At 43.4% G+C, this 25537-nt stretch overlaps 1 protein-coding gene across 3 annotated transcripts in view; it reads right to left on the bottom strand.

The window, feature by feature from the left end:
- Positions 1-25537, bottom strand: part of LOC123771862 (prolyl 3-hydroxylase 1) — a 69971-nt gene that overhangs the window by 31490 nt on the left and 12944 nt on the right. For all 3 annotated transcript variants that reach the window (XM_069337689.1, XM_069337688.1, XM_069337690.1), the window contains 4 exons: positions 25309-25489; positions 21655-21780; positions 21299-21435; positions 15837-15959 (listed from right to left, as the gene is read on the bottom strand). In XM_069337689.1, coding sequence (XP_069193790.1) covers positions 15837-15959; positions 21299-21435; positions 21655-21780; positions 25309-25489 — 567 coding nt within the window. The remainder of the gene's footprint in view (positions 1-15836; positions 15960-21298; positions 21436-21654; positions 21781-25308; positions 25490-25537) is intronic.

The raw sequence follows: 25537 nt of genomic DNA, 5'->3' as shown, positions 1-25537 counted from the left end.
AAACTTACTGCTCAGTGAACAGAAGCATTAAGTGAAAGGAAACGTGCCCGACTATTTCTATCCTGCTCGGGATTCAAACCCAGAAATCTCGATTGTGCGTCGAGAACGATCCCGACAGTACTACTGGGACCCTATACTCGTAAGTGTTCTCCGATTGTGCCTATGGCACCTCTACTCTTCACTGGCTCTATTCTGCATTTCCTCTCATGTCATTCACTCTAGTTTGTTGTTATTTTACTGTATAAACTTGGGACCTGGCCCTCCAGTACTGGTATTTTAAAGTATTAAGGTATTTTAGTACTGGTAGTTTAAGGTCACTAGCCCTTCAGTATTTGGGACCTAGCCTTCCAGTATTTGGGACTTGGCCTTCCAGTATTTGGGACCTGGCCTTCCAGTATTTGGGACCTGGCCTTCCAGTATTTGGGACCTGGCCCTCCAGTATTTGGGACCTGGCCCTCCAGTATTTGGGACCTGGCCCTCCAGTATTTGGGACCTGGCCCTCCAGTATTTGGGACCTGGCCCTCCAGTATTTGGGACCTGGGCCTCCATATATACAGTATATTATTTGATACCTCTTTCATCTTTCTATAGAGTACACTTTGAGAGCTTTGAGATGACCCCAGCAGTTTAGGTGCTTTATCACGTCACAGTGTATACATGTGAGTCCGAATATGCTCTCTCTATTCCCTCTATCGCGTCAGTGTATACATGTCTGAGTCCGAATATGCTCTCTCTATTCCCTCTATTTCAGCAATCTCTGGTACTCTGAAAGATGAAGTGAGTATCGAGCAGTACTCAAGGTGGGACAACACAAGCGATTTGAATAGTATGAGCAATGCAATTAGATCCCTGGATTTGGAGGGTCTCATAATTCATCAATAATCTAAGTTGAGGTCTGATAAAGACCTTTTGTGCCCTCTGTAATGCTTTTTGCGCTACCGCTCACAGAATGAGTATGGGGTGCACAATAAATGGCCACCTCTGGTGGCAACAATTTAATTCACAATCCATCCTATAATTTTTCTAGCTGACGTTACATTTGCTCGTTTATGCTCCCTAAACGTCAAGTCATCAGACATCATTATTCCCAAATCCATAACACGTTGCTTTCATACTATGTGCAGATTTGATTTTGTTTTGGACCCTGTATTTTGTTTAAGGTCTTAATTTTTATCACACATAAGTACTGTACCTGGAATTTATCACTGTTAAATCATGTTATTTTCTGCCGCCCAATTGAAAACTTTATTAACATCAGCTTGTACTTTCTCAATGTCTTCCACAGAAGAAATTTCATGATGATTTTTGTCATATCTGATATGAAAATAAGGAAAAGCAGTGGTGCAATGATTGTGCCCTGAGGTAGAGTTTTTAACTGCGCTTGGACTCAATTTTATTTGGTTGACTATTACTCTTTGCATTCAGTTTGAAAGTAAATTGAATATCCATCGCCCAACTTTACCTGCTATTCCTACTAACCTTGGCGGAATAGCAATGTTATTGATCCGGACATCCAGATCCGGAGGATGTCGATCCGGAGGATGTCGATCCGGAGGATGTCGATCCGGAGGATGTCGATCCGGGCAATTTCTTCAAAAGTTCAGATTTAGCACAAACGAGAAGCAATGGGTTCAATTTCAACAATCCACAATGTAGTATTTAAAACAAGAGATGCTTTTTCACCCATAGGGTTGTAAACCCGTGGAACCGCCTACCCGCCATAACGTAAAGGCCAGTAGTATTAGTGGCCCTCAGGTAAATTCAGGTAATTTTGTGGGCTATCACTCCTAGGTCAAATTTATCAAGTGCCTTTGCAAAGTCTGTCAGTTCCACATCTGCATTCTGTTTTTCTTCTAATGCATCAATGATTTTGTCAAGGTGGCCAAGTGGCTGTGAAGAGCATGATCTTCCTGCTCTAAATTCATGTTGACCTGGGCTGTGGAGGTCATTGGTCTCCATAAAACTGAAGCTATGGCTCTTGATCCCTCTCTCAAATACTTTTTTTATGAGGGACTCTCACAAATCGACTCGCTAAAAAATGAAGGGACAACGACGTTTCGGTCCGTCCTGGACCATTTTCAAGTCGATTCTCACAATCGACTTGAGAATGGTCCAGGACGGACCGAAACGTCGTCGTCCCTTCATTTTCTAGTGTGGGGATTGGTAATTACCCAAGTGTAGTTACAGGATGAGAGGTGTGCTTGTGGTGTCCCGTCTTCCCAGCACTCTTTGTCGTACGACGCTTTGAAGCTACCAACTATTTTGGCCTCCACCACCACCTCACCTAACTTGTTCCAACCATCTACCACTTTGCAAATGAAAATGTTCTAATGTTCCAGTGACTGGTCTAAAGTTCTTAGCCAATGCTCTGCTCCCTCTCTTGTATCGTGGATCTGTATCTACTACATCTGCAGAGAACCCAAGCCACAATAAGGCCATAAGTTTAAGAAGCACACAATGCAACAGACCAAAGCAATCTCCCCCCTTCAGTCAGGAAGTGAACTACTGGGGGGGTTCAGTTAATGCCAAAAAACGGTTAAATTTTTGCCCGAAATGCTATGCGTACTAGTGGCTTTAGGTATTGTATGTACTAGCTCTATCTATAAATCCAACATTATATTTGTAAATCAACTATGTATGTACTTTCCCGAATTTATTTTACTTACTTTAATAAATTTAAAAATCCAAATGGAAAAGATGATGAAGGCAAATGGGGGGGACCTTTGACAAGGGAGACGTTTATGTCTTCGTCAATACCACTAGTGTTAGTGACCCCTCGAGTAAATTCAGGTAAATTCAAGTAAACTACAAATAAAGTATGTACAAACTTAAAAATGTCCTTAACCCCCAAACACTAAAGTTAGAAAAATATAGATGTTTATTTTAAGTGAAAACAAATCTATATGGGCATTTTAGGCTATGCACAAATAGCATATTTTTGATTAGTAGAAATGGGTTGAAATGAAATGCATGACTGGATAATCAGTTTTTATTAAAAATCACATTGATAATTATATAGAAAAAATGGGTACTAAAAAATACAAATCAAAATCGCTTTCACTACACAAAGTGACAAATAGCAACACTTGACAACACACACCGTCAAAACATTGCACAAAAGACGCTGAAAGTGGTCTCGCCTCGAACCTTATTACGGCCCGATACAGTAACTATAAACAAGGTACCCAAATCATGCATTTCAGTTCATGAAAAATAACTGTAGTTGAACAATCATTTAGTTCACCTGAGATCATTGGGTTAGCACCATAGTATAACCTGAAGCTGGGCTGCTTTAGGTAGCAACAATTCATTACCCTAGACTGTCAGGGTCAAGGTATTTGCTCTTGTTATTAGCATTAGACATGATATTAAATCATTATCAAAGTATTATTTTTAGACAATTTGATGTCATCAGCAATTTGCATAACAAATCAATGCACAAAATTAAACTTGTTTAAGGAAATTTTCTAAATAGAAAATGCAACTTTATGAAATTATTAATAATGTAACAATCGTTAAAATGTTACCGAGAATGATAAATAACAAGAAACCATTAACAACACTGCATACTCCAGTCTTCAGTCAGATATATCACATACATCAACATGCTTACGTCTACAAAACATTAAATGCACGAAATCCTTTAAGATCAGACGTCACTGCAAAATGGAACAAGTCGATCTATATATATCTAGAAAATCTATTTATAATTCCTCATTTAAGGTGTTCTGATTTCCCAAAATGACATTGGTGGTGTCTATCTTGTCCCCAATTAAGCTGCTGTTGGTAGCCAAAGACACATTTCCCGGCTCGACCTCGGGCTTCTGAAAGCAAAGTCGGTGTTATGTTGTTATGTAAAGTTATGAAGTTAACTTTTTAGTTAGTACACGAGTTATGTTACGTACACAACAACAACAGCCTCTATAAGTGTTGCTGGTGCGCGCACACACATCAACATTTCTCCTATACAACAACAATATTTTGGGGAAACTTGTGAAGTTATAATTGAAAACAAAATGTGGCACAATACAACAAAAGTTACAAAGGGCAGGTGCTGGAATATTAATATTTACAAAGGGCAGGTGCTGGAATATTAATATTTACAAAGGGCAGGTGCTGGGATATTAATATTTACAAAGGGCAGGTGCTGGGATATTAATATTTACAAAGGGCAGGTGCTGGGATATTAATATCATGTCCATCAACAACACACACTAGAGTATGTTGACCAATCCACACACTAGAATATGAAGGGACGACGACGCTTCGGTCCGTCCTGGACCATTCTCAAATGAATTGTGAGAATCGACTTGAGAATGGTCCGGGACGGACCGAAACATCATTGTCCCTTCATTTTCTAGTGAGTCGATTGTGAGAATCTACTTGAAAATGGTCCAGGACGGACAGAAACGTCGTTGTCCCTTCATTTTCTAGCGAGTCGATTGTGAGAATCGACTTGAGAATGGTCCGAGACGGACCGAAACATCATTGTCCCTTCATTTTCTAGCGAGTCGATTGTGAGAATCGACTTGAGAATGGTCCAGGACGGACAGAAACGTTGTTGTCCCTTCATTTTCTAGCGAGTCGATTGTGAGAATCGACTTGAGAATGGTCCAGGACGGACCGAAACGTCGTCGTCCCTTCATTTCTAGTGTGTGGATTGGTCAACATACTTCAGCCACGTTATTGTAACTCATCGCCTGCACACACTAGAGGCCTAAGCGGCACCAAAAAAAAAAAATGCATAACCTTTTAAGGACATTATTTATGTCAGCTGATAAACCTTGTGGTTTCACGAACTATAGTCTGGTCACATGGATGCCAGATACATCGGTGCTCGCACAATGCTGCAAGCAACACCTGCGTCGGTGCTCGCACAATGCTGCAGACAACACCTGCGACCGAGCAGCTCCATCATATTGCAAATGCCCAAGTATTGTAAAGCAGGTTGATAACCGTGAGTGATGCCTCCAGCCTTAAAGGTAGCCTGTTGCTGCTAGGTAACAGGGGTATCAGTGTTAAAAAAAAACTCTGCCCATTTTGTTTCTGCCATCACCGGGATCGAACCCAGTCCCTAGGATTACGAGTCCAGAGCGCTGTCCACTCAGCTATCACCCCCCCCCCCTCTGCACTCAGTGTGCAGTGCAGGCAAAGAAATCCAAGATGAGCACCAGCAAAAGGAAGATCATAACAGAGATGGATTTTGGTGGCTTTAATAAGTACAGTATTAGTACCGGGGGAGCCGGTCGGCCGAGCGGACAACACGCTGGACTTGTGATCCTGTGGTCCTGGGTTCGATCCCAGGCGCCGGCGAGAAACAATGGGCAGAGTTTCTTTCACCCTATGCCCCTGTTACCTAGCAGTAAATAGGTACCTGGGTGTTAGTCAGCTGTCACGGGCTGCTTCCTGGGGGTGGAGGCCTGGTCGAGGACCGGGCCGCGGGGACACTAAAAAGCCCCGAAATCATCTCAAGATAACCTCAAGATAGTATGAGCAGTTTGCTCAACAAGATGGCAGAATTAGAGATTCTTGTCAACTATCATGACCTGACATGGTTTGGAGCCTGACAGTTGAGTGGACAGCACTTTGGATTCGTTGTCCTAAGGTTCCAGGGTCTGATCCCCGGTGGAGGCGGAAACAAATGAGGGCAGAGTTTTTTTTCAGCCTGATGGCACTGTTCACCAAGCAATAAATAGGTACCTGGCAGTTAGACAGCTGCTACGGGCTGCTGCTTCCTGGGGATGTGTAACAAAAAGGAGGCCTGGTCGAGGACCGGGCCGCGGGGACGCTAAGTCCCGAAATAACCTCAGTACTGTATATATCAAGTGGAAAAATTCAGGAGTTTGAGGGAAGAGTAATAAAAACTTGAGTAACAAAGTATGAGCTCTCGCAGGGCGAATAATAGACTTACGCCACGACAAGTGTCACTAAGAAGCCAAAAGTAAAGCCCTGGAGGAGGGAAAATAAAGTTTTGAAAAAAGCTTTATAGGAAGTAAAGGCAAATCTAAAAACATGAGTAAATACAATAAGTTAGGCAAGGAATTCTAATAGGACAAAAAGAGAGAAAGCTTTTGTCAGTACAGATGGAGGAAGTCACACCGGGACGAGTGCAAGGATATGCAACTCACCCATGCACAAGTGGCCAGGGAGAGAGAGATAATAAGAGAAGCAGTAAAGGAAGCCAGAAACGTCAGCAGTCAGAAAAGCAAAGCACAGACATTACACCAGAAGTCAGAAAGGAATTGGCATCAACCCCGAAGCCGAGGCAAAACACAGCTCATCAAAGTCCCCTAATCATTTTTCGTTGCGAAGAAAATGGAGATAACATCTAGATGCAGACAATGAGTCACAATAACGTGGCTGAAATATGTTGACCAAACCACACACTAGAAACATTAAGATAACATCTAGGTCAGAAAGAGCCGTAGAAGAAGAGAAAGTAGTAGATCAAATTGTTGAGGTAGTGAGAGGTCTTACAACCAAAGAGAATGTCTGTTACTACAGGAGAATTGCTAATAAGAATTGCTAAGCAGTCTCTGTGGTGCAGTGGTAAGACACTCGCCTGGCGTTCCGCGAGCGCTATGTCATGGGTTCGTATCCTGGCCGGGGAGGATTTACTGGGCGCAATTCCTTAACTGTAGCCTCTGTTTAACGCAACAGTAAAATGTATACTTGGATGAAAAAACGATTCTTCGCGGCAGGGGATCGTATTCCAGGGACCTGCCCGAAACGCTACGCGTACTAGTGGCTGTACAAGACTGTAACAACTCTTGTATATATCTCAAAAGTATGAAAAAGGGAAAAAATCAACCCTTGAGGATTACCCTAAACTGAACTAAATAGATCTTCCATCTATTTAGCTCAGTTTTGGGTGATCCTCAAAGGTTGATTTTTCCAGGAGTTGACAAGTACTCAGGAATGTTAGAAAATTACAGTCATGAGGAGGGGCAAATTATAATCATTAAGCCGAGATCTTTCAAAGGAAGACAGAGAGAGAAGCCGAGACTGAACTTTGTTGAAACAAAACATCTAAATCAGAGCAGGAACGAAGAAGAAATCAATTCTCTTTTTTTCTAAAGGGTGATAGGATTAGGCAAGCCTGCAAAATGGTACAAAAAGGCAAACCAACAAAATCACTAGAGAAAGGAGAAGACTGAAGAACAAGAGGAGAGGGAACATTATGCCCAAAATTGTTATATACAAATGCAGGCGACGAGTCACAATAACGTGGCTAAAGTATGTTGGCCAGACCACACACTAGACGGTGAAGGAACGACGACGTTTCGGTCCGTCCTGGACCATTCTCAAGGCGATTGTGTTATATACAAACATAGATGAGAGGGAGGGAAGTATCAGGGGAAAGCGCCAAGCCATTACCACTATACTGTATAGCACTTTGAAGGGATCGGGATAAGGATGTGGGATGGGACGGGGGAAAAGGAATGGTGCCCAAAAGCTTGGATGGTCGGGGATTGAACGCCGACCTGCATGAAGCGAGAGTCACTCTACCGCCCAGCCCAAGCGTTGAAACATAGATGGAACACGATAAAAAATTACGGGAACTAAACAATATAAAACAGCTGAAGACACCAGACGCTGTTGTACTCGTGGAGACAAAACTCGATGTTTTAAAAGAGGTTGTATTCCCGAGGGGCTATTCTCACACTAGAGAAATGTCACACAAGTAGAGTGCCACAGCGATCAGTTCTTGCACCGGTAATGTTCATTATCTTCATTATCTCTCACAAGTCAGTTCTGGGGAGTAGACAAACTCCCAGAACCCCATCAACCAGGTATCAACCAGGTATCAACCAGGTATCAACCAGGTATCAACCAGGTAACATAAATGACCTACCAAAAAAGAATGCAGAATTATATGAACATGTTTGCTGATGATAATGCCAAGATGTTTGCTGATGATGCCAAGATGTTTGCTGATGATGCCAAGATGTTTGCTGATGATGCCAAGATGTTTGTTGATAATGCCAAGATGTTTGCTAATGATGATGCCAAGATGTTTGCTAATGATAATGCCAAGATGTTTGCTAATGATAATGCCAAGATGTTTGCTAATGATAATGCCAAGATGTTTGCTAATGATAATGCCAAGATGTTTGCTAATGATAATGCCAAGATGTTTGCTAATGATAATGCCAAGATGTTTGCTAATGATAATGCCAAGATGTTTGCTAATGATAATGCCAAGATGTTTGCTAATGATAATGCCAAGATGTTTGCTAATGATAATGCCAAGATGTTTGCTAATGATAATGCCAAGATGTTTGCTAATGATAATGCCAAGATGTTTGCTAATGATAATGCCAAGATGTTTGCTAATGATAATGCCAAGATGTTTGCTGATGATGCCAAGATGTTTGCTGATGATGCCAAGATGTTTGCTGATGATGCCAAGATGTTTGCTGATGATGCCAAGATGTTTGCTGATGATGCCAAGATGTTTGCTGATAATGCCAAGATGTTTGCTGATGATGCCAAGATGTTTGCTGATAATGCCAAGATGTTTGCTGATAATGCCAAGATGTTTGCTGATAATGCCAAGATGTTTGCTAATGATAATGCCAAGATGTTTGCTGATGATGCCAAGATGTTTGCTGATAATGCCAAGATGTTTGCTGATAATGCCAAGATGTTTGCTAATGATAATGCCAAGATATTTGCCGATGATGCCAAGATGTTTGCTGATAATGCCAAGATGTTTGCTAATGATAATGCCAAGATGTTTGCTAATGATGATGCCAAGATGTTTGCTGATGATGCCAAGATGTTTGCTAATGATAATGCCAAGATGTTTGCTAATGATAATGCCAAGATGTTTGCTAATGATAATGCCAAGATGTTTGCTAATGATAATGCCAAGATGTTTGCTGATAATACCAAGATGTTTGCTGATGATAATGCCAAGATGTTTGCTGATAATACCAAGATGTTTGCTGATGATGCCAAGATGTTTGCTGATGATGCCAAGATGTTTGCTGATGATGCCAAGATGTTTGCTGATGATGCCAAGATGTTTGCTGATAATGCCAAGATGTTTGCTAATGATAATGCCAAGATGTTTGCTGATGATGATGCCAAGATGTTTGCTGATAATGCCAAGATGTTTGCTAATGATAATGCCAAGATGTTTGCTAATGATAATGCCAAGATATTTGCCGATGATGCCAAGATGTTTGCTGATAATGCCAAGATGTTTGCTGATAATGTCAAGATGTTTGCTAATGATAATGCCAAGATATTTGCCGATGATGCCAAGATGTTTGCTGATAATGCCAAGATATTTGCTGATAATGCCAAGATGTTTGCTGATGATGCCAAGATGTTTGCTGATAATGCCAAGATGTTTGCTGATAATGCCAAGATGTTTGCTGATGATGCCAAGATGTTTGCTGATAATGCCAAGATGTTTGCTGATAATGCCAAGATGTTTGCTGATGATGATGCCAAGATAAGAGATAAGGCAAGATAAGAAACTAGACAATTGTCATGCCCTCCTAAAGACCTGGACAAAAGTGTATGGAGCTCCACTTGGCAAATGGGATTTAACGTGAATAAATGCCATGTTATGGAATGTGGACTAGGATTGATTGATTGATGAAGATTAAGCCACCCAAGAGGTGGCACGGGCATGAATAGCCCGTAGGTGGTGGCCCTTTCGAGCCATTACCAGTATCAAAAGATGATACTGGAGATCTGTGGAGGCGCAACTACACCCTGCGTGATGGGAGATGTCTCCCGGACCAAGTGGTGACCAAATGGTGTGGACTAGGAGAAAATAGACAACACAACCTACAAATTACGTGAAAAGGCTTTACAAAATTCTGATAAAGAAAGAGATTTAGGGGTGGTTCCTAGATAGAAAAATGTCACCTGAGGACCACATAGAGAACATTGTGTTTGGAGTCTATGCTACACTTTCCAATCTCAGAACTGCTTTTAAATACATGGAAGGGTGAAATACAAGAGAAATTGTTCACGACCTTTGCGACACTAAAGTTGAAATGTGCCACGTTTGTAGAGTACCAGATTTTAAATACATCACACATCAATAAACTGGAAAAGGTGCAAAAAACATACAACTAAATGGCGTCCAGGAACTGAGGAGAGGTTAACGGCATTAAATATGCTAAAACTACAAGATAGAAGAAAAAGAGGTGACATGATCACTACATACAAAATAGTAATGGGCATCTACAAAATTTATAGGGGGGGGGGGATTCTTGAGTCTGGAACTTCAGGAACAAGAAGTCTGATTTAAGCTAACTAAACAAGGCTGCCTTAGAAATATAAGAAAATTTATTTTCGCAGAGTGGTAGACGGTTGGAACAAGCTAAGTGAGAAGGTGATGGAGGCCAAAATCGCCAGCAGTTTCAAAGCGTCGTACGACAGAGTACTGGGAAGACGGGACACCACAAGCACTAAGGCGCGTCTGGTATCCTCTCGGACGTAGGTTCGAACCCTCGTCACGGCCCTTGTGGATTTGTTCATAGCTCTCATCCTTTAACAACACTTGGGTAATTACTTAGAGAATAATTGCTTTGGGAAAAAGAAGACTTATATTCAACCTGGATGATTTTCATATTTACTGCTTCACTTATTCAACATAAACATGTTTCATGTGACACACACAAATCACAATAGCACGATGCATCAAATGAACAAATCCACAAGGGCCATGATAAGGATTCGAACCTGCATCCGAGAGCATCCCAGATGCTGCCTTAATCGACTGAGCTACGACATGGTATAAGAATTGCAACCAGGAAATCATCTTGATTTACTTTACATCTTTTTTGTGTCTTGGAGAAACTGTAGGATCCGTTCGTAAATCAATATGATTTTCCGGTTGCCATTCTTATACCATGTCGTAGCTCAGTCGATTAAGGCAGCGTCTGGGATGCTCTTGGAAGTAGGTTCGAATCCTCATCACGGCCCTTGTGGATTTGTTCATATTTCATGTGTAAACTGTGTAAACTTTTCATGTGTAAAAACATGTTCAGTGTGTAAACTGATAAACATTTATGAACACAATTGACGAATAGTGAATGAGTATTGCATATATGCCTTACAATACAATATGTACAGTCCACCTATACTGGAGGCACAGCTCAAAGGGAGTGTCTTGCAACCCTCTCCTTTGCTGTGATTGGCCGAGAATGTCGTACAGGCATTCTTGGCCAATCACAGTAAAGGTGAGGGTTGCAAGACACTCTCTTTGAGCTGTGCCTACAGTACAGGTGGACTGTAGGCACAGCTCAAATGAAGTGTCTTGCAACCTTTGCTGTGATTGGCCGAGAATGTCGTACAGGCATTCTTGGCCAATCACAGTAAAGGTGAGGGTTGCAAGACACTCCCTTTGAGCTGTGCCTACAGTACAGGTGGACTGTAGGCACAGCTCAAATGAAGTGTCTTGCAACCTTTGCTGTGATTGGCCGAAAATGTTGTACAGGCATTACCTTGAGGTGTTTACGGGGTTTAGTGTCCTTGTGGCCCGGTCTCGACCAGGGAAAAATGTCGTACAAGCATTACCTTGAGGTGGTTACGGGGCTTAGTGTTCCTGCGGCCCGGTCCTCGACCAGGCATGGATTGGTAAACATTGGTGGCAAAGATGAAATAATATGATGTGGTTATTATCACATTTGATAATAACCACAGATCTGTAATACATAACCTCATTGCTTGATACCTGCTTGATGGGGTTCTTGGAGTTCTTCTACTGCCCAAGCCCGGCCTAAGGCCAGGCTTGACTTGTAACTGCTTGCTCCACCAGGCTGTTGCTTGGAGCGGCCCGCAGGCCCACATATACCCGCTTGATGGGGTTCTTGGAGTTCTTCTACTCCCCAAGCCCGGCCTAAGGCCAGGCTTGACTTGTAACTTCTTGCTTTACCAGGCTGTTGCTTGGAGCGGCCCGCAGGCCCACATATACCCGCTTGATGGGGTTCTTGGAGTTCTTCTACTCCCCAAGCCCAGCCCGAGGCCAGGCTTGACTTGTGAAGTCTTTGTCAAACAGGCTGTTGCTTGCATCGAACCACAGGCCCAATTGCTCAATTTTACATTGCATAATAAGTGTTTGTAAAACGATAGCAGAATTTTGTCAAGGGTTTTGTTAACTCCATTACATTCATATAGAGCTCCAGTTCTTAATCAGTTGGTCACGATTCCCATGTGGGCCTTTTGAGTATTAGAAAATACTGCCATTCATGGAAAGGTTGGTAATTACTTATATAGAGTATTAAAACCATATTTACATTATTGATATAAAAACCCAGCATTGAATGTAATGAAACCCCTCTTCCTGGTAAAGCTCTGGCGGCTCCCTAAAACTATTTTGCCGAGATTGTTTCATACCTGGTTGATACCTGGTTGATACCTGGTTGATGGGGTTCTGGGAGTTCTTCTACTCCCCAAGCCCGGCCCGAGGCCAGGCTTGACTTGTGAGGGTTTGGTCCACTAGGCTGTTGCTTGGAGCGGCCCGCAGGCCCACATACCCACCACAGCCTGGTTGGTCCGGCACTCCTTGGAGGAATAAATCTAGTTTCCTCTTGAAAATGTCCACGGTTGTGTCGGCAATATTTCTTATGCTTGCTGGGAGGACGTTGAACAACCGCGGACCTCTGATGTTTATACAGTGTTCTCTGATTGTACCTATGGCACCTCTGCTCTTCACTGGTTCTATTCTGCATTTTCTTCCATGTCGTTCACTCCAGTACGTTGTTATTTTACTGTGTAGATTTGGTATTTGGCCCTCCAGTATCTTCCAGGTGTATATTATTTGATATCTCTCTCGTCTTCTTTCTAGTGAGTACATTTGGAGGGCTTTGAGACGATCCCAATAATCCATGCTATGGATCAAACCAGCCACTGAAGTTCTGTTTAGCCTACCTGAGACCACAGCCAGAACCTGCCCCCTCACAGAAACACACGGAGCGAGTGACAATTCAACCACCCCCACCAGTAGACCATCAGTAGTTTCAAAGCGTTATATGACAAAGAGTGCTGGGAAGACAGGACACCACGAGTGTAGCTCTCATAGGGGCCTCGTAGCCTGCTGGATAGCGCGCAGGACTCATAATTCTGTGGCGCAGGTTCGATTCCCGCACGAGGCTGAAACAAATGGGCAAAAGTTTCTTTCACCCTGAATGTCCCTGTAACCTAGCAGTAAAATAGGTATACCTGGGTGTTAGTCAGCTGTCACGGGCTGCTTCCTGGGGGTGGAGGCCTGGTCGAGGACCGGGCCGCGGGAACACTAAAGCCCCGAAATCATCTCAAGATAACCTCATCCTGTAACTACACTTGGGTAATTACCAGGAAAGCCTCCAGAAAGTCAACAAAGCTTAGCAGACAACTGGAGGAGTTCACAGAAAACGAACACTCAAAACCGCCAAACAAATTCGCAAACAATTCACACGTTACAATGGCGTCTGCTTAACCCACATCTTCTGCCTGTCATTGTCATACTATGAAAGTCCACTACGGGCTCACCATAGCCCGTGCTACTTGCCCCGCTTCTGTGCCAGGTAAGTCCACTACGGGCTCGCCATAGCCCGTGCTACTTGCCCCGCTCCTGTGCCGGGTAAGTCCACTACGGGCTCACCATAGCCCGTGCTACTTGCCCCGCTCCTGTGCCAGGTAAGTCCACTACGGGCTCGCCATAGCCCGTGCTACTTGCCCCGCTCCTGTGCCAGGTAAGTCCACTACGGGCTCACCATAGCCCGTGCTACTTGCCCCGCTCCTGTGCCAGGTAAGTCCACTACGGGCTCACCATAGCCCGTGCTACTTGCCCCGCTCCTGTGCCAGGTAAGTCCACTACGGGCTCACCATAGCCCGTGCTACTTGCAATTTTTGTTCCCAGTAACTGAATCTTAAACAACAACATTGTCATACTCAGTTGTGTAAACTAGTCTCGGGTTTAATTTAGTTAGATTTGAGAGGAGGCAGTAGGCCTACATTTTGAAACAAGTTAAGATATTCAAATTCAGGTGTTAGCCTAGTTGGCCATTTTTCCAACGTGGCAGTTCGAGACATTATCGCAGCAAAGCAAGAATTTGGTGGCAGCTGAGGCAGGCGAGGGCTCAGGGACCATTCTTCATCCATTCTGGATGAAGAATGGTCTTCATCCAGAATGTCCAGGCATGGATTGGTCAACATTGGTGGTAAAAATGAAATCACATTTGATAATAACCACTTCATTCTTCATCTATTCTGGATGAAGAATGGTCCGATGACTTGGCTAAAAGCTGCATAAATCAACCAATCAAGAGGTTACCCGAGGTCATGTGGTATGTGAGAGGAACCCAAGTGTAAGCCACTAGGCAGATGGACGTCACTGTTGCTCCAGAGGTCACACACACATGAAGGTTGTATTTAAGTCGGCTCCAGAAATAAATGGATTCTTGGTTGTGCGCCGTACCCAGTAGTAAGGAACCACCGATGACATATTGTAAGCGCACGGAGTGGCCTAGTTCAATTCAGGGAGAAAATTTATCATCATTTCCTACAATTTGCCAAGTTGGTGTGCAGCACAGTTGTTGTACAGTCAGCAACCATCTTGTCAGACTGTGACTGGGTAAGGGGTACCACTTCAACATGTGCTGTGGGGAACCAAATTGTGTGTGGGTGAGGCTACAAGTAACAATTAATTACGAGGCTAGACCAGAAGGCAGTAACGAGCTTTGGTTTGTGTCAAGTTCCCCTCAACAAGACAGAGTTACCAGCCGACCTCCTTCACCAGGAAAGAACGAGAAGACTGCAGACAAACAAACTCCCCACCAAGGCCAAAAGAACAGAACCACTGCCTCTAGAGAACAGCCAGAAGCTCCCAACCTGGTTGACCAGTCCAGCAACGAGGAGGCCTGGTCGACAACCGGGCCGCGGAGACGCTAAGCCCCGAAAGCACCTCAAGGTAACCAAGGTAACACCTACAGCTTCGTTCTTTTGAAGACACCAGTCGTCTGTGTTGACCGAACCACACACTAGAAAGTGAAGGGACAACGACGTTTCAGTCCGTCCTGGACTCAGAACGTTCACAATAGACTCAAGTCTATTGTGAACCATTCTCACAATCAACTTGAGAATGGTCCAGGACGGACCAAAACGTCATCGTCCCTTCACTTTCTACTGTGTGGTTTGGTCAACATATTTCAGCCACGTTATTGTGACTCCTGTTCTGCAGTCTTCTGTAATGCTGCCTTGATTTTTGAGGATGCTTATCCTGGTGTGGTGGTAGACTATGACCTGCTCTCTCTCTACCTCTGAGAGGGGGGCCAGGTCCTGGCTTGGGTCCCACAGTTGGCCAAACAAAACTAGGTCACTAATGTGACCTAGTAGTTATCTTGAGATGATTTCGGGGGTTTTAATGTCCCCGCGGCCCGGTCCTCGACCAGGCCTCCACCCCCAGGAAGCAGCCCGTGACAGCTGACTAACACCCAGGTACCTATTTTACTGCTAGGTAACAGGGGCATAGGGTGAAAGAAACTCTGCCCATTGTTTCTCGCCGGCATCCAGGATCAAACCCGGGACCACAGGATCACAAGTCCAGCGTGCTGTCCGCTCGGCCGACCGGCTCCCTGGGAGCATTCTCACCGAGACAGCTTCATAAAGGCATAAAAAAAAATTAGATGGGCGATTCATCAACACATTTACCGTCACAATATGACACATTTTAGCATTATTGAAATGCTAAAGTGTAAAAGCAATTCTAACACTATAAAAAAAAAAAAACAAAGAGCAAAAAATTTTAAAAATTCTATTTTAAAAGCTTAAACATAAATTAGACACTAAAATGATTAAATAAAGATGAATGTTTTAACTGTACACACCTTAGTAGCATCACTGTCATCATCGTCGTCAAAATCATCATCCTTCAGAAAGACAAAATGGGTTTCAATATACTCCATCAGCTTCTCTTCGAAGTCCTCCCTCTCGATGAATGCCACAGCATCCTGGGTAAACAAATCATCATATAGCAATAACCATCAAATCATCTTATCTTTCCATTCCATTTAGATTTGCAATGTAAAACGCTCATGCGCTCAAAACCACAAAATTGATTTCTAAATGTCACTTCCACTAGATATAAATGTAATGAAAATGATTCTTTTTAATAATGTTGTAATGTGACAGTAAACACACATAGTTCACCCCAAAAAAAATTCCAGCATTCAAACAGTAATGAAATGTTTTATTTTTTATTTTTTGGCCAGGCATCCTGATGTTCCAAGCTGGCAACGGTCAAGACTTAGGGGAACACAACAACTATGACCCATGAATACCTATGAGTTCTTGACCCATGAATACCTACTGGGAAGTTGACCAGACCACACACTAGAAGGTGAAGGGACGACGACATTTCGGTCCGTCCTGGACCATTCTCAAGAATGGTCCAGGACGGACCGAAACGTAGTCGTCCCTTCGCCTTCTAGTGTGTGGTCTGGTCAACATACTTCAGCCACGTTATTGTGACTCATCGTCTGCACCTACCAGGGGCTACGACCATAATCTGGCCAAGTCATTGAGGAAAAGCAGAGTCTGTATATAACGTATATAACATTACCCCACAACCAAACAAAAGGCCCCACCAGCAAGTCAAAACACTTTAAAACAAGCAACTGCAAGGAGAAATTAGTAATCTGGACAAAAGCGATGCAAACGATCTGTTTCTTTAGTGAGATCACTACCTAGATACATGCCCAACTCCACTAGAAAGGTGGAAAATGGGTCGATATGTGAAATTACTGAGTGGGCCCACCAGAAAATGGTGCTTTATTACATTCAATGCTGGATGTTTTTCCACGGGAGACATCTCCTGTCATGCAGGGTGCAGTCGCACCTCCATAGATCTCCAGTATCGTACTGGTGATGGCTCAAAAGGGCCACCACTTATAGGCTATTCATGCCCGTGGCACCTTTTGGGTGGCTTCATCTTCATCTTAACACATTCACAAGGAAGACATCTCCTGTCATGCAGGGTGCAGTCGCACCTCCACAGATCTCCAGTATCAGCTCTTGATACTGGTAATGGCTCAGAAGGGCCACCACTTCCGGGCTATTCGTGCCCGTGCCACCTTTTGGGTGGCTTAATCGTCATCAATCAATCAATCAATCTGGATGTTTTCAGGGAGGGCCCCATCAGTATCTCCCTAATGCTATCTCCCATCGGAGCCTCGACACAGGATGCCGTCAATTCCGAACAGCAACACAAGAGAGAGAAAACAGAAAGACAGCCTGTATTTACCCATGGAGAAAGGTAGTTAAAGAGACCATCAAATGCCGAACAACTCGGCTTCAGGCCAGATGATCAAGAGCAACCTACGCGCAGTATGAGCAAAGAACATTCACCACATAATGAGAGGGAATTACCTCGGGTTGGTCCACCAATTACCCCCATGCTCAGATATTCACAGTAGATACATTGTACATGTGTTGGCAAAGAAGGCCGTTAGGATGATGCGAATTCATTAGGATTCGAACCTGCGTCCGGGATGCTCCCGGACGCAGGTTCGAATCCTCGTCACGGCTCTTGTGGATTTGTTCATTAAGGCCGTTAGGCCCTAAACAACTACCATCATGAGAAAGGGAGAATAAACCTCACCCTGAGTAAGCAGGACCACCTTCCAAATGACTCGGAAGAGATGAAATTTAGAACAAGAAACCAGGAAAACTGGATAACATACAATGTATTCATCCACACAGCAAAGGTGGCATGCAAGAGTAGTTACGGTAGTTAGTTCCATCTCGGAGCATTTAATTAACAGAAGGAATGCATTAGGCAGTGATGTGGTGGAGGCTGACTCCATACACAGTTTCAAGTGTAGATATGATAGAGCCCAATAGGCTCACGAATCTGTAAACCAGTTGATTGACAGTTAAGAGGTGGGACTAAAGAGCCAGAGCTCAACTCCTGCAAGCACAACTCGGTGAGTACAGCTGAGTACACACACACACACACACACACACACAATATATAAGAACTGTATCTGCACGTTTTTTCACCATAGTGAACCACTAAGCTGGTATGGTGCATTGAAACAGCATAGCGGCAACCAACACAGTATGCGGTATGCCACCAGGCTCATCCCAGAACTGAGAGGAATGAGCTACGAGGAAAGGCTAAAGGACCCTCACGTCCCTGGAAAACAGAAGAGTAAGGGGAGACATGATAACTACCTACAAAATTCTCAGAAAAATTGACAGGGTGGACGAAGACACACTCTTCAGCACGGGTGGAACACAAACAAGGGGACACAAGTGGAAACTTAGTACCCAAATGAGCCACAGAGACATTAGAAAGAATTTTTCCAGTGTCAGTAGTTAATAAATGGAATGCACTAGGAAGTGATGTAATGGAGGGTGACTCCATACACAGTTTCAAATGTAGATATGATCAGAGCCCAGTAGGCTCAGGAATCTGCACACCAGTTGATTGACGGTTGAGAGACGGGACCAAAGAGACAAAGCTCAACCCCCGCAAGTACAACTAGGTGAGTACACCATTCGGCTGATGACGCTACCTGATTCACCAACATTCCTCTTCCCATCATGCTGTTTATACTGTTATTACACTATATACAGACATTTTATATATAAGTATCTACATTTTTTGTTCACCATAATTGTACAACTAAGCTGGTATGGTGTTCAAACAGCATAGAGGCCACCATACACAGCATGACAAGTCACACAGCGGCCAGCACACATCATCATATCCCTCACCGAAATGGCTCCTCCCAACATGCTCCTTTTGCTGTTATTATATGTAACATGTGTGTATATAGTGTAATTACATATGTAAGCACGTATCTACATTTGTGTTCACCATAACAAACCACTAAGCTGGTATAGCGAGTCCAGACAATAAGAGTGGCAGCCACACTCGGTAAACTTACGATGCCACCTCCCTCTCTCCCTCCCTCACCAAGATTACTCCTCCCACCATATTACGCACATCGCTAATTCTCAGCACAATACTGCTATCATAATCCTCGTCACTAAATCCTGTAAATTAATAATTTTCCACAAGTTTATTTTGTAAAGGAACATGAAAACTCATTTCAAGATTCTTAGATGGCCCAAACAATGGCAGTGTGTTGTGGCTACCTGCTTAGCACTGTGAATATCGTGAACAGCATTGTGTTCACTGATATCTGAACATTGTACACAATCTTTATCACAGTCAGGGGGGGTCTTCTGTAATACTATCATGGCTGAACAATACCAGTTATATATATATTTTGACACTTTTAGGCGATGCTGTAGTCACAAGCTGAACAGCAGTGCTGTTAGCTCATGCTGTGTGCGCCAGCCGTGGTTGTTCACTCGGTACCGAAGCCTTCACACCCGGGAATGTTACCCCACGATTTTTTTTTTTTAAATGGCATCTGTTTGCTAAAGCCCTGAGAAAGCTGATGTGAACCGTGTAACCGCAGGACTTTTAATCTTATATGATACTTTAAAATGTATATGATGTGCGCTGTGCAGGAAGTTAGACCAAAATTGTATATATATAATAAGTGCTGATAAAGAGTTAACCAGTATCAAGAGCAAAGACAGAAATCATATCCATTAAGCTGACAAATTCATGCATGTTTATCTAAAGTTGAAATAACACAGAATTCAAATCAAATCTTTATTTAGGTAAGGTACATACATACAAGAGATTTTACAAAGAGTGATGGCTTTATAGTTAGGGCTAGTACATACAATGCCTAAAGCCACTATTACGCAAAGCGTTTCGGGCATCACAAAGCGTTTCGGGCATTATTTCAAGAGTATAAAGTTTGAGATGGTGGTTTATAACAACATTACCACACAAGGGCCATTGTGTGCCTAACAACTGACTTGTTTGGACCGAGTACGAATTACAGTGTAAATAATTGTTTCAGTCCAACAAGAAGGGGCGTCGCTATTTGACTAGGTGGGTGAGAAATTAATTTGATTATGGGCGAGGTTAACGTTCTGACCGCTGGCCATATCGGTGACTTACTCGAGACAATGGAATTCGCCACCTCAGATGAGCCTATAGGCTTAAAGCCGGTGGGGATGCTTAACCCTCATACCTGATTTACCCGATTTATTGGCTAATTTGCATAGACTAATTCCTCTCCGTAGTGTAGGAAAGAGCATACATTCTCAGTTGGTGTACACTACAGACAAGACTTGCATAACTGTGTCTGCTGGCTATCGGAAGAAATTACTGCTCTAACACAACCAACACATTAAGTTAACTCAAATTGCATTACACATTTAATCAACAAATCATTGCGTTAATCAACAAGTCATTGCGTTAATCAACAAATCATTGCGTTAATCAACAAATCACTGCGTTAATAAATAAATCACTGCATTAATCATTTCATCAACACTTCATTATTTGAAGTGAAGCTGTAAACTAAAATCTAAGAGATAGACACACACACATGAGCATCATCCATTGTGACCAACGAATCAACTTATATGTAAGTTATCATACATCAATTGAGGGAAAGGGACGACATCGACAATCAACTAGAACCGGAGATAATGTGTTCTACATTCAAACGGCCATCTATCTGTCTGTCTCTTCCCTCCCTCCCTCTATCTCTTCCATCCTTCTTTCCTCCCTATCCCCCTATCTCTCCTTGCCTCCTTCCTTCTCCCCCTATCTCTCACTTCCTCCCTCCCTCCCTCTCCCTCGTTCTCTCTCTTCCTCTCTCTGTGTCTTGCTATCTCCCTCTCTTCCTTACCCTGTCTCTCCCCCCCCCCCATCTCTCCTTCTCTGTCTGTCCTCCCCTCTTTCTCTTTCTCTTTCTCTTTCTCTTTCTCTCTCTCTCTTTCTCTCTCTCCCTCTCATGCAGGGTCCACATGCAGAAGCACATGTTTACAAGCATCTTGCCAGTGAAACTGCTTGGCCAAGGAGACTAGCATCTTGGCGTAAAGCCTGCACAAGACACTTGTGGTGTGACAGGCCATCAGCAACATACTCATTCACTCAGATTCACAGGTGGTTAAGAAGTGAATGAATCTTACCTATTTATAAGTACTACACTTTGATTTGAACCTCAAGGATTATGTTTAATTGTCTCTCTGCATGTAGATGGTTGAGTTTTACCAGTCTCACGAAACCCCACTTTAAGGCAAGCAGGTCTCTGTGGACGGCCAAATGACTCTCATAGTCCAAGAAAGGAACCAGCAAGGCCACGACCCAAAAACAGGCAGGCAGGCATGCAGCCCAAAGAGAGCCATGACAACATCAAAGATATTCCTAAAAAGATATATTTACGCAGCTAATACAGTAAATGAATACCTTTCTTGGAACAAAGAGGTCCTCAGAAACTCCCTCATCTATAATGAAGAACTGCTTATTGCGTATTTGTACTTCATCTGTGGGATTTACGAAGAGTGCGGTTGCTACAGCTTCACAAGCCTTCTCTGTATCACCCTCTGCAAATAGAAAGAATACTATTAATCATAATGAAAATAAATATACAGTAGCTAATGCTATAGTAGATAGCAGTCCCCGTGGCGCAGTGGTAAGACACTTGTTCGGACACTCGTCCACTTGACGCTAAGCCCCGAAATCATCTCACGATACCACTAGAGTATAGAACATGTGATCAATTTTCAGATGCCTAGTGCTACGAAATATGACAGCTTGCTTACCTTTGTAGTACGAATATTGCAGATAATTGAAATACGAGTAAAAGAAATCGTCCATGATTTCCCCGTACAGATTGCTCAGCTGCCAGGTACATCTTCTCTTGCAGCGGAGCGTGAAGGTGTAGTGATCTGTAGAGAAACCAATTCATTTATTTACTCTTCTGGACAATACACACACACTATCAAACATCTTAACCTCTTTAACAGGGGACCGGGTGTGTGATACCTGGTTGATACCTGGTTGATGAGCCACAACCATGGGTTGTGTGGCCACAACAGGGGGCCGGGTGTGGCCACAACAGGGGGGGGGGCCAGGAGTGTGGCCACAACAGGGGGCCGGGTGTGCGGCCACAACAGGGGAGGGGCTGGTAATGCGGCCACAACAGGGTTTAATTAGGCTATATTTTACTGTTTTTTAATATTTTCATCACTCTTTGTGTTTTGAAATGAAAATGGTCGAGTTTGGAAACCATTTTGACATTAACTTTAACCGACCATTTATAAAAACAACAAAAATATGTCCTTAACAACGGCACCATGAAATTTTTGCCAAAACCAGGTGCACAGTGCAGGGGTTAAGCAGCAGCCTCAAACATAAACCATTAATGTAATATACCCCCTTCCAAAACTATGACTAAATGGAATATGAAAAAATATGGGTGAAACTCATGAAGGCAATCACAAAAGTATCCCAAAGGGAGAGGAAATATACTTGTCGTATACCTGTCAATGATCCCGAGGATCAATGTCCCCACGGCCCAGTCTCTAACCAGGCCTCCAGGTTGGTGGTCTGGTCAACCAGACTGTTCGATGCAGCTGCTCAGAGACTGATGTACGAGGCATAGCTTGGTTTATCAGGTATCCTTTGAAAGTGTTTATCAAGTTCTCGTTTGAATGCCGCACAAGTTGGCCAGTTATGCCCCATATGTACTCACCTAGTTGTGTTTGCAGGCTCTTTGGTCCTCGCCTCTCAACTGTCAATCAACTGGTGTACAGATTCCTGAGCCTATTGGGCTCTATCATATCTACATTTGAAACTGTGTATGGAGTCTGCCTCCACCACAACACTACTTAATGCATTTCATTTATTAACTACCCTGACACTGAAAAAATTCTTTCTAACGTCTCTGTGGCTCATCTGGGTACTAAGTTTCCACCTGCAATTACCTAAGTGTAATTACCTAAGTGTAGTTACAGGATGAGAGCTACGCTCGTGGTGTCCCGTCTTCCCAGCACTCTTTGTCATATAACGCTTTGAAATTACTGATGGTCTTGGCCTCCACCACCGTCTCACCTAATTTGTTCCAACCGTCTACCACTGTGTCCTCTTGTTCGTGTTCCACCCGTGTTCATGTGTAGAGGGAGAGTTGAAAAGTCTTGAGCCTTTGATGTTGATCAAGTTCGCTCTCTCAGCATGCCTATAGCACCTCTGATTCTCAATATGGCTCGCTTGCACATACTGCAAAGCCTTCTGGTCTTATGTGGTCTTATTTCTGTGGGCAGATTTGGAACCAGTCCTCCTAGTATTTTCCAAGTTAATTATTATGCATTTTTTTCACCTGCGCTCTAGGGAATACAGATTTTATGCGGTCAGTTCCAATAATTTAGATGTTTTATTGAGTGGATTCTAGCAGTAAAAGATGTTTGCATGCTTTCCAGGTCTGAAATTTCTCCAGCTTTGAATGGGGCTGTTAGTGTGCAATAATATCCCACTCTAAAGAGCATTTATGTCTTAAAAAGTATCATTGATGTGACAACTCTTGTTTCAAAAGATTCTCGTTATCCATCCTGTCATTTTTCTTGCAGTTGTGACAGCTATTTTATTGTGTCCTTTAAAAGTAAGGTCTTCTGACATGATTACTCCTTAATCTTTGGCATTGCTTTTTCTTTCAATTGTGCGGTTGACTGCATGTCTGATATTTTGATCTGCTTGATATTTTTGTTTTTTCCATAGAGCAGTAATTGGAACACATCCTCATTAAACATCACATTATTTTCTGTGCCCCATTAAAAGACTCGATTAAGACGAGGTATGACAAGGAAAAATCGCTGGAAGCTAGATGTGCAATTGACGTAAGGAAAGTTATGTTCCCTATACAGGTAGTTGGCGGGTGGGATACACTGAAGGACTTGTTGAAGACAGTTTCATCCTAAACTTGAAGAAAAATGTGACAAAAATTTTAATGTTGAGAGGTAGTGTGTGCCAGGTATACACGACTACCTGCTTGATACCTGGTTGATGGGGTTCTGAGAGTTCTTCTACTCCCTAAGCCCGGCCCGAGGCCAGGCTCGACTTGTGAGAGTCTGGTCCACCAGGCTGTTGCTTGGAGCGGCCCGCAGGCCCACATACCCACCACAGCCCGGCTGATCCGGAATTTCTCTTAGAAAACAGTCCAGTTTTCTCTTGAAGATGTCCACAGTTGTTCCGGCAATATTTCTTATAGTCGCTGGGAGGACGTTGAACAAACGTGGACCTCTGATGTTTATACAGTGCTCTCTGATTGTGCCTATAGCACCTCTGCTCTTCACTGGTTCAATCTTGCATTTTCTTCCATATCGTTCACTCCAGTACGTTGTTATTTTACTGTGTAGATTTGGGACCTGGCCCTCCAGTATTTTCCACGTGTATATTATTATTATTATTATTATTATGTGTATATTATTATTATTAGACTAGGAGGCGGGGCATAAAGAGCTCGATCTCACTCCTCCGTAGGCAATGATAGGTAACTTCCATCACTCAACACTCCTTTTGCCTTCACTACTCCTTTATTAGCCATTTATATTATGAGACCTACATGTCTGCGGACGCCTAGCACAAGCATTCTTGTGCAACAACCGCATCTACTTCACCAGAAATCTATTTACCTTTCCACTATCAATGATTCCGAGGATCAATGTCCCCACGGCCCAGTCTCTAACCAGGCCTCCAGGTTGGTGGTCTGGTCAACCAGACTGTTCGATGCAGCTGCTCACAGACTGATGTACGAGTCATAGCTTCGTTTATTAGGTATCCTTTGAAAGTGTTCATCAAGTTCTCTTTTGAACGCCGCTCATTTACCTTTCCACTATTAATTAAAGTAAATATAGATCATGATACATAAAGTTAAGTTACAAGAAGCACCAGACCAACTGGGCTGTGGTGGGTATGTGGGCCTGCGGGCCGCTCCAAGCAACAACCTGGTGGACCAAACTTTCTCAAGTCAAGCCTGACCTCGGGCCGGGCTTGGGGAGTAGAAGAACTCCCAGAACCCCATCAACCAGGTATATGTGGGCCTGCGGGCCACTCCAAGCAACAGCCTGGTGAACCCAGAACCCCATCAACCAGGTATATGTGGGCCTGCGGGCCGCTCCAAGCAACAGCCTGGTGAACCCAGAACCCCATCAACCAGGTATATGTGGGCCTGCGGGCCGCTCCAAGCAACAGCCTGGTGGACCAAACTCTCCCAAGTCAAGCCTGGCCTCGGGCCGGGCTTGGGGAGAACAACAACTCCCAGGACCCACTCCGGGTATGCTCCAGAGGTAAATTCTGACCTAGTTACATTTTTCACATCTGAAGCGGTCAAACAAAGGACAACTGTATCTAAATATAATTATATTAACCATACGTATTGTCTGCTAACAAAAATGTTTTACAGAAGTCAGGATCATACTCACTTGCAAGTGATGAAATAAAATCAGGGAACCAGCCCTGATCAAACGGGTTTTCGCACAAGTGACGGCAATCTTCCATCGCATCATAGAACAAAGCCAAACTCTTTTCCATGTGTATAATTGTCGTTTTATAGTCTCCATTATTATATGCCACATTCCCCTTGATGAACTCTTTACCATACTCCTGAAATTGAAATACAAAATGATTATGCAGTGAATGATATAAATACAA

The sequence above is a fragment of the Procambarus clarkii genome, chromosome 38 (assembly GCF_040958095.1).
Source record: "Procambarus clarkii isolate CNS0578487 chromosome 38, FALCON_Pclarkii_2.0, whole genome shotgun sequence".
Classification (NCBI taxonomy): Eukaryota; Metazoa; Arthropoda; class Malacostraca; order Decapoda; family Cambaridae; genus Procambarus; species Procambarus clarkii.
The sequence above is the reverse complement of the archived record's forward strand: the minus strand, read 5'-3'. Positions and strand labels throughout refer to the sequence as shown.